Here is a 10,000-nt window from a genome sequence, read left to right on the forward strand (position 1 = left end):
TTCTATTATTATTTTCTCTTATCTTCATTGTCTTTTCTTTCTCTTTCTTTTTTTATGAATTTCTCTTTTCTTCATTGTCTTTTTCTTTCTCTTTCTTTCGTTTTTTCAATCATTATTTTCTGTTTTCTTCAAGGGAAAAGATGGGTAGTAGAAAACACTGTGTTTATATGAATTATACTTTGGTCTTGAGCTAACAAAACGAGCGCTGACAAGATTAATGGCTACAAACTCGTGGAAACGTACGAGAGACAATTATTAAACCTTATTTTGCTTATCAGAAAAACTCTTTGACATTTGGGGAATTTGCGAAGATAGAGAGAAAAAGAAATAAGGACGAATAACCTCTGCCAATATAGGAAACGCGGTTGTCTGGAAAAAAAATCAAAAAAAGAAAAAACATCACTGGCACCTCCCCCTCCTCCCTCCCTCCCCCCTCCCCAACATACACAAAAGAGGAAAATTATTTAAACAATTGATATCATGTGAGTAAAGCATGGCTATAGATTTTTCTTATTGTTTTCAGTAAGATCGTCCCCATATTTTTTTTACGGTCTGTCTCTTCTCTCCCCTTTCTTGATTTTATCTTTGTTATTGGGAAGAGCGTAAATATTATGGACCTGGCACAGTGCCACGCCGGAAGTGCCTCGATCATTCTCCTGGAGCACACGTAGGCACTCAGTAGCATGTCGTTGTTTATATTAATCTTAATGTCCTTCTGTTGTGTTTTTCCTTTTTCTTCTACGGTATTGTTTTATTTATAACTGGTCTGCGTAATTCTACTGATATATTATAAGTAAATTCGAAAAAATGGCAGAAAATATGATTGGTTTTGTGGCCGTTTTTCGTTTGAGTCGATGGGTTGCGTGGTTGTATGTCATCATCATCACCACCACCATCATCATCATCATCACCATCATCATCATCATCATCATTATCACCATCACCATCTTCACCATCATCATCACCACTATCACTATCTTCACCATCATCATCAATCACCTTCATAATCATTATTCATACTGCTACTGTATTTGTAGTTTTATTGCAGTTTCATTTCGTACTTGTATATCTTACTTGGATATTATACACAGTGCTTATCAAGTTATTTATGTCTTGAATTTACCATCTCACGAACGTCAAGAATTCAAGTGTCACAAGCAGAGAGCATTTCTTCAGCAGTAACTTCTCTGTGCCAAAAGAGAGAAGAAAAGAAAAGAAAAAAAATCAAACGACAAACTATACAAAACAAAATAAACAAAAAGTCAAACGACAAACTACAGAAAAAATCGAACTATAAAAAAAACAAGCTATACAAAAAAAAAAAAAAAAAAACATCAAACGAGAAACTATACAAAACAATAAAAAAACATCAAACGAGAAACTATACATGCACATTTGATACTTCCAAATTGGTCGGAAAGCGCCCTAATGGCCTTGTTAGTGAATCTCGTCGTTAGAAGCGATATGATAACAGGCAATTACGACAACAGATAACAGCTGATCTGTCGCCGGCTTTGAGGAAGTAGTGCTCTTTCTAAAAGATAACTGAATAAATAAAACATAAATAAAATAATGGAAGGTTGATTTTGTCGCCTTATTTATGATAATAATAATAAACAAACAAATAAAATGGATGGTTGATTTTGTCACCTTATTTATGATAATAATAATAAACAAACAAATAAATAAAATGGATGGTTGATTTTGTCGCCGTATGATAATAATAATAAACAAATAAATATAATAATGGATGGTTGATTTTGTCACCTTGTTTATGATAATGATAATAAAACCAATAAATAAAATGGATGGTTGATATTGTCGCCTTATTTATGATAATAATAATAAACAAACAAATAAATGAAATAATGGATGGTTGGTTTTGTCACCTTATTTATGATAATAATAATAAACAAAGAAATGAATAAAATGGATGGTTGATTTTGTCGCCGTATGATGATAATAATAAACAAATATAATAATGGATGGTTGATTTTGTCACCTTGTTTATGGTGCAGTGATGTGATGTAAGGCCAGTCTTGCTAAGTGTTTATTTCCATTTTGGTGAAGAAGGTTGATTTGTCGCCCTCTGACTAGGCTTGTGTGATGGGCGGGGGCGATAAACAACCCTAGTGGGCTAATTGGTGGCTTGTGCTGTCTCTGCCGGTAGCACAAATTTTTATTACATTTGTTTGATGTGTATCTCTCTCTCTTTTTTCCTTTCTCATCCTTTCTCTTTCTCACTCTCTCTCTCTCTCTCCCTTTCTCTCTCTCTCTCTCTCTCTCTCTCTCTCTCTCTCTCTCTCTCTCTCTCTCTCTCTCTGCCTGAAAATTGTTTATGGTAGACGTGACTTTGTGTATTATTAGGAGAGTCTAACGACCTTGGGATGTAAAGGAAGTGTTTATTTGGAGATCTTACTAATAAAGTAGACCCTTGCTAACCTGTTTCATTGGTCTCGCAAAGTGGCAACCTTGCAAGCGCTCGCAATGCACGCACACAAGCATGCACGCGCGTTAATAACCTTTTTTTTCCCTTCGGACAGTGTGTAAGTATCCCTCATCACAACGCATATTTTTTTTCTTCAAAGGATTGTTGTGTAGTACGTTATCCCACACCGTAAGTTGCATGGCGAATGGCGACATTTATTCAGGAAGAAGTGGTTGCGCAAGAGAGGGCTTTTATAGGACGTTACGTGGGAATAACAGCCCCGTAACGTTTGTTCGGTGACGTAACGTTAGTGTGTTGCGAGCTGAGACACATGGAGAGACACGTGGAAGGGCTCGTTGGAGGTGTAAGGAAGGCGCGCCAAGGTTTTTTAACAAGCGGAGAAACGGGGGAAAGAATGCGTGTTCATTTTAAAAGATCAGTTCACTTGAATGCAAGTCGAGTAAGGATACTGTTTCGTGTCGTTTAATGATATGAGGGTTTTATAAACAAGGGGGTTTAATGTTCTTTGTGTTATTGTTTTTGTGTGTTATGGTTGGCATGTTCTCCTACTTTTGTGGTTTCTTGTGTCAACTCTCTCTCTCTCATTCCTTTTTCTTTCACCCTTATATTTCAGTCCCTCTCTCATTTTCAGCCTTCACCTAGTCCTATTTACTTATGGCTTTCAAGGGCACACTGACTGACACTCTTGCACACTTGTGTATTTATAACGATTTGTCTGGCGTGTCGGGAAAAGTCATGAAAAATGACAATTTCTCGGTGGCACTTTTCTTGTTGTTTTTTCCTTCCTTTGTCTTGAAGCGACAGGTGAAAAATGTCTTGGCTGTTTGTCTGCTCTGCCCCTTGGAGACCCCGGGGAACTCGCCCATCCGCAGCCGCACGTCTTCCGAGGACGGCCGCGAGGGACGAGGCACTGCGGACCGGGCCCTTTCGAGTTGCTCCGGTAGACGCGGGTGTTGATCCCGCTGCTCGGGGACGCTAGACGGGGCGGGGAGCCGAGCGGGTGGGCACGCACCGAAATTTCTGGACGGTCTCCACGCGGCGGGGCAGCGTTGTCCCGCTTCGCCCTCCGCCGCGGCCGCCATTCATGCGCTCCTGAGGGCGACTCGCCGATCGCCGGGGCCTCCAGCCGTGGCCTGAGGACTCCGCCTGCTTGTGCGTCCGTTCATACGGGTAGGGTGCGGTGGGCGGGGCGTCGGCGCTGTAAAAATACCTGTCGTTTGGCAATGTTTAGGACAAATGCGCAGCGTGGGCACCGGTGCCAGCTCTGTGAAGGTCATACCCAGCGCCCGAGAGAGGCTGCCGCGCCCAGTTTGCTCTGGCACCAGTTGTCGCCGCCGCCCCCCGCGCCTCGGCTCCGCCTGACTCGAGCCCACGCCGCCCTGCACGCCCTGCTCCCGCGTCGGCCGAGGGGCGCCGCCGCCTCCGAAGGATATAGCCGCACACGTCGTGAAACGCGGAAACAGGAAAATACCGATCGCGTCGCCATGGTGTCCCCGCCTTGAGGGGAAGTGATGAGGTTGTGCTTTGCGGTTGAGATTGAAAGTGTCGTGTGTTAGTGTAGTTGAGGAGCCAGTGCGCCACGGATGGTTGAGTGTGCGAGTGCGCAGGAGGGGCGCCGTGATGGAGGGGCCGCATGTGGTCCGCCCCTTGCGCCCTGCGCAGTGCCACGCCTCTTTGTTTGACCAGCTCGGCGGCGTGTTCGAGGCACAGCCGTCGCGCTCGTACTCGGGGGACGACGCGGAGCCCGAGCGCCGCGCCGAAGGGAACCCCCTCAAGCGCTCCTGGTCCTTCGACGAGCGCAAGTTCGGGCAGCTGGCCCACGGCGGCGGCGATGCCCGGGAGCGAGGCCCCGACGCCCACGCCGCCCACCACCCGCGGACAGCCATGATGCCGCCGCCGCCGCCCCTCGACCAGGACACGCGCCGTCAGCTGGACGAGTTCGAGGAAGTGATCTCGCGCATGGAGACCATGAGCGGCGGCGACACGTCGTCCCGCCACAGCGCCATGCCGCCGCCGCCGCCGCCGCCGCCTGCTTACCCGGGCGCCGCCCACGCCCAGCGCTCGCCCGCCCACCACCACCACTTGGGCATGCAGCAACATCTTCATGCACAGCAGTCTCACATGCCGCCGCCGCCGCCACCGCAGCAACAGCAGCAGGTACAGCAGCAGCCGCAGCAGGAGCTCCTGCAGGCCGTGCTGCAGCATCACCAGCAGCAGTATGAGTCTGGCACGGGCGGCCAGAGCGTGGGTGGCTACGAGTGCAGGGGCAGCCAGATGGAAATCGGCGGCGAGAATTTCCTGTCGCCCACCAGCGAGTCGCATCTCTCCATCCCGCAACAGGTGTCCCCCCATGTGTCTCCGCACGTGTCTCAGCAAGTGTCTCCGCACGTGTCTCAGCAAGTGTCTCCGCACGTGTCCCAGCAGGTGTCTCCGCACGTGTCCCAGCAGGTGTCTCCTCACGTGTCTCAGCACGTGTCCCCGCACGTGTCCCGCCAGGGCTCCCCTCACGTGTCCCCGCAGGTGTCGCCCTTCACGTCGCCGCACACGTCGCCGTCCGCGGCCGCCACGCCGCCCATCCACTCGCGCCCGTCCACGCCCCAGTCGTGCCCGCCCTCGAGGCGCTCCTCCTCCGAGATGGCGCCCTCGTCGTTGCAGCTGCCCTCGCTCTCGCAGTCGCTGTCGCAGCCCTCCACGCCGACGCCTCAGGTCAAGATTGAGGTGACGGGCCCGTGGGAGGGCGGGGGCGGGGGCGGGGCCAGCGGCAGGGATGGGCGTGTCCTTGGCCTTCCTCCCCCCGCGTGAGTACCCGGAGGCCACACCGGCGCTCATGCGGCAGTGCGTCGCGCCTCCGTAGGGATGCGTTCTCTCGAAGGACGTTCCAAAGCGATTACAGAATGACGTCGCGGCGTCTCACGGATTCGCGGTTCGTTAAAGGTCACTGGGCCCATGAAAATAACGTAAAGAACGACCTTATCGACACATAGCTTACGCTTATAGGACTCTCAGGTGTTTATCCCAGAACTTGGTTACAAATATTAGCCTAAGGAAGCAGGGCGTCTTGGCTGCGACGGCTTATCAAAACATGGCGTGAAATCGCGCCCCCATAAATCGTAGATTGTTTATTGATCCCATTCGTGATCATATTCCTAGCCATTTGATATTGTTACGATAGCCATTTTGATGTTATTGTTTACTACTGATATTCTACCAGCCATTTGAAATTATTCTAGAAACCGTTAGATGTTCTGCTACGAGTCATTTGGCGTTGCTGTACTAGCCAATTGGGTAGTTTTCTAGAAGCCGTTGGCGATCGTACCACTCGCCGTTGCTGTACTAGCCATTGGGTCATTTGCTAGGAGCCGCTAGCGATCATACCACTCGCCGTTGCATTACTACCCATTGGTTCATTTGCTTGAAGCCATTAGCGATCGTACCCCTCGCCGTTGCTGTACTAGCCAATTGGGTCATTTGCTAGAAGCCACTAGCGATCATACCACTCGCCATTTGGTATCATGACACAAGCCAGCTGATCCGCACGGCCTGAGGAGCAGAGCGGGTCGGGCTGGCTTCAGGGAGGCAATGGGGTTTGTTGAGATTCTGGCACGGCGGGCGAGGAATGTGGGGAGATGAGGCTGATGTTTAGGGCTGTTTGTGTATTGGCAGCGGGGTAAGTGGCGGAGGAAGGGGGAGGGGTGGGGGAGGTATGGGTGGTGGGGGATAGGGTGGTGGGGGCGTGATGGGTGGTGGTGGAGGAGGAGGAGGAGGTATGGGTAGCTTGATTTGTGGGTGGCAGAGGAGGAGGTGGGGGAGGTATGAGTGGCGGAGGAGGTAGAGGAGGTGGGGGAGGTATGAGTGGCGGAGGAGGTAGAGGAGGTGGGGGGTATGGGTGGCCGAGGAGGAGGAGGTGGGGGAGGTATGGGCGGCGGAAGAGGTGGGGGAGGTATGTGTGGCTAGATTGTGGGCGGCGGCGGCGGCGGAGGAGGTGGTGGTGGAGGTACGATTTGCGGAGGAAGTGGTGTGAGTGAGGGAAGAGGAGGTGGTGGAGATATGATTGGCGGAGGAAGTGATGGTGGAGTTGTGGGCGGCAGAGGAGGGTGTGGTGAAAGTAGGGTTAGCGGAGGAGGGGGAGGAGTTGGTGAAGGAGGTAGCGAACGTATGAGCAGCGGAGGTGGGGTACGTAGGGTTGGCGGTGGAGGAGGAGGAGGTGGAGGTAGAGTTGGTGGAGGAGGAGGAGTTGTAGAAGAAGTTGGCTAATATCTGAAAGCGGAGGTGGATGGAGTGGAGATGAGGGTGGTGGAGAGTGTGGCCGCCAAGGAAGGAGAAACTAGAGATAGAGATAATGGTGGAAGAGTAAGCGGAGGAGGGATGGGGAGATGAGGAGGAGAAGAGGAGATGGCTGGGGGGAGGGTGGTGGGGCGTTCCCTGGTCCTCACTGCCTTTTGCGGTTTGGTATATATCCAATGCTTTCTATTTCTCCTTTCATTCTTTATTCTTGTCCTTGTTGTTCTTCTTTCTTTTCATCATCGTCTTTTCCTCTTCTTATTGTTATTATATTGTTTATGTTTGTGTTTTTCTTCTTTCTCCTTCCTCTCCTCCTCCTCTTCATCTTTTTCTTCTTCCTCCCCTTCATCTTCCTCTTCCTCCTCCTTCTCCTCTTCACCCTCTTCCTCCTCCTCCTCCTCCGTCACACTTTAGCCACTGACTCAAACGAAATTTATGAACAAATCTAAGGAGTTTTCACGCGCATTTTAAATTATCTCCATCTCGAGAGGATCAGAGGTTAGTGTAACGTCGCTTTGCATATTCTGCGAAATACTGTCTCTCGCCGTCTTTCTCTCTGTCTGTCTCGCTCTCTCAATCTCTCTCGCTTTCTCTCTCTCTCTCGCCCTTTCTCATTCTCCCTGTCTCTCTCTCTCTTTCTCTTGCCCTTTCTCATTCTCTCTCTTCTCTCTCTCTCATTCTCTCTCTCCCTCTCTCTCGCCCTCTCATTCATTCTCGCCCTCTCTCTCTCTCTCTCTCTCTCTCTCTCTCTCTCTCTCTCTCTCTCTCTCTCTCTCTCTCTCTCTCTCTCTCTCTCTCTCTCTTTCTCTCTCTCTCTCTCAATTGCTGCGTTTCTTCCCTGCGAAATGCCTACTTGATAAAGATTATATCGATGAGGCTATTTAGAAACAATTCGGACCGTCATAACTTTAATATCAAAGCTCGTCTATTTTCCATTGCAGTTTCCCTGTTACAACGACGCCTTTGTCACACACCCACAGTACACGCGCGCAAGCTCTCGTCTCTCCCAACGACATCCACCGTACCCCCTTACCCCCCCCCCTCGGCCCTATTCCCGTTTGACTGGGTCATTAGTATTTCTAATAATAGGCCTGGTTTCGTGTGTGTGTGTGTGTGTGTGTGTGTGTGTGTGTGTGTGTGTGTGTGTGTGTGTGTGTGTGTGTGTGTGTGTGTGTGTGTGTGTGTGTGTGTGTGTGTGTGTTTTCACCCGTATAAGTGTACGTCTTCGTGTGTGTATATGCATTTGTATATAAATATATTATATAAGTATATGTATGTATTTGTGTGTTTATATTCACATACACACACACACATATCATTATCATCACTACCTCAAATCTATGCCAAGATAAGCATTAGAATACTTCATTGTTGATACAATTAATGCTCTCAGTGACGAAGTGATGGAAGGTAAAGTTGCAGCCCAATATCGCCCTTAATTCTTCGGAAATGCGAAAGAGATGTCCCTAAGAGGCAACAGCGTGTTATAATTGCTAAGGCCAGTGATCCATATTATTTATTTATTTTTTCTAAGGGGGGGAGGGGAGGGATGGCGTACTAATTGTATTTCCTTCGTTTTGTTATTATTATTTATTTATTTGTTTATATTTTTTTTTACTGTAGTTGTATTTGGTGTTTTTTTTATCCTTTGTGTTTTCATAATTATTCTTCTTGTCGTTAGCTGTTGGTATTTTTGTTGTTTTTTGTTTGTTATTAGTAGTAGCATTTCATTATTATTATCCTAATTATTATCTTTGATATTATAATGACTATTATCATTCTTTACGAATATGATTATTAATCGAGTTATGATTAGCTTGCTTACTTAGAAGACTATTAATGAATGGTAGATTTTTGGAGCAAAAACCGAATTACTTTAGAAGCTTCATTAAGTTTCGGAATTGGTTTGTTTATGTGTTTAGATCGGCTTTTTCGTCTGTGTGATTATCGGTTTCTTTGTCTTTTGTCTTTGTTGGTGGCTTTTCGGAGAGTGACGGTGCTCTTTGGCTTCATCTTTGACGTGCTTTTGCTTTGAGTCGCGTGTTTGTTCCGAGTCCGTGACTGTCAAGTGTGCCCGAGCTGATTTTACGTGTTTGTATGTTTGTGAGTTTTTTATTTCAAATGTTTTCCTTTTTTAGTTACTAATATTTTCCTTTTTGAGTTATTTATTAAAATTTCCCCTTTTTTCTCTCCCCGCAGCCCGCCTTCCAACGTGAAGGCGATGCCCACCACGTCACGGACGCAGCTGAAGCAGCAGTTGATGCGCCAGCAGCTGCAGCAGCAGCAGGAGCAGCGCGACAGGGACGCGCGCATGCAGCAGCAACAGATGCACCAGCAGCAGATGCAGCACCTGCAGCCAGGCCAGCAAGGGCGTCCGCAACACCAGCAACACCAACAGCAACATCAGCAGCACCAGCACCCGCAGCAACAGCCGCAGCTGCAACACCCGCCGCAGCCCGCGCAGCAGCCGCAGGAGCCCATCGCCATCCCGACGTCAGTGCCGCAGGATGTGCCGCCGCAGGTCTTGCAGGTAGGCCCCCCCCCCCATCGGATCTCTTAGGGGCCGCTTGCCCCCCCGCCCCCCACCCCCCGCCTCGGTTTGCTAGGCTGTGGTACGCGAGGGGGGGGGGAGGAGGAGAAGGAGAAGGAGAAAGGGAAGAAAGAGAAGGAGAAGGAGAAAGAGTAGGGAAAAAAGAGGAGAAGAAGTAGAAAGAGAAAGGGAAAAAAAGGAGAAGAAGGAGGAAGAGGAAAGGAAGACAGATAAAAAGAATAAGAAGGAAGATAAGGAAAAGGGGAAAGGAGAAAAAGAAGGAGCGGTAGGGAAAGAGACGTTGGAAAGGGAATTAAAGGAAGGGAGAATGAAAACGTCGAAGGAGGAGGGAGGAGAAAAATGAGGCAGAAGGAGAATTAGGGAAGAGGGCAAAGGGGTTACTGCTATGTAGGGAAGACAAGTGGCGTCGCTGGGGCTTCCTTCCATCTTTTTTCTTTTCTTTTTTCTCTCTTTTTCTTTCTTTCGGGATTTACTTCTACTCGTCTGTGGGAGGGAGAGGGAGGGAGGGGAGGAGAAGGAGGAAGGAAGGGAGGCAGGGAGATGGAGGGAGGGAGGCAGGGAAAAGGAGGAAGGGAGGGAAGGAGGCAGGGAGATGGAGGGAGGGAGAAAGAAAGGGGAACGAAAGGGAGAGGGAAAGGAAAAGGAAGAGGAAGAGGAAGAGGATGGAGAGAGAGATGAGAGAGAGAGAGAGAGAGAGAGAGAGAGAGAGAGAGAGAGAG

General features: G+C 48.7%; 1 protein-coding gene across 3 annotated transcripts in view; it reads left to right on the plus strand.

Moving 5' to 3' along the window:
- Positions 1-10,000, plus strand: part of Mitf (transcription factor Mitf) — a 244,219-nt gene that overhangs the window by 64,654 nt on the left and 169,565 nt on the right. The window contains exons 1-2 of one of the 3 annotated variants that reach the window (XM_070134229.1): positions 3,676-5,247; positions 8,930-9,260. In XM_070134229.1, coding sequence (XP_069990330.1) covers positions 4,070-5,247; positions 8,930-9,260 — 1,509 coding nt within the window. In that variant the 5' untranslated portion in view covers positions 3,676-4,069. Of the gene's footprint in view, positions 1-3,675; positions 5,248-8,929; positions 9,261-10,000 lie in introns of those variants that run through there. The other 2 variants (XM_070134228.1, XM_070134230.1) reach the window with 2 other exon arrangements.

The sequence above is a fragment of the Penaeus vannamei genome, chromosome 19 (assembly GCF_042767895.1).
Source record: "Penaeus vannamei isolate JL-2024 chromosome 19, ASM4276789v1, whole genome shotgun sequence".
NCBI classification, from domain to species: domain Eukaryota; kingdom Metazoa; phylum Arthropoda; class Malacostraca; order Decapoda; family Penaeidae; genus Penaeus; species Penaeus vannamei.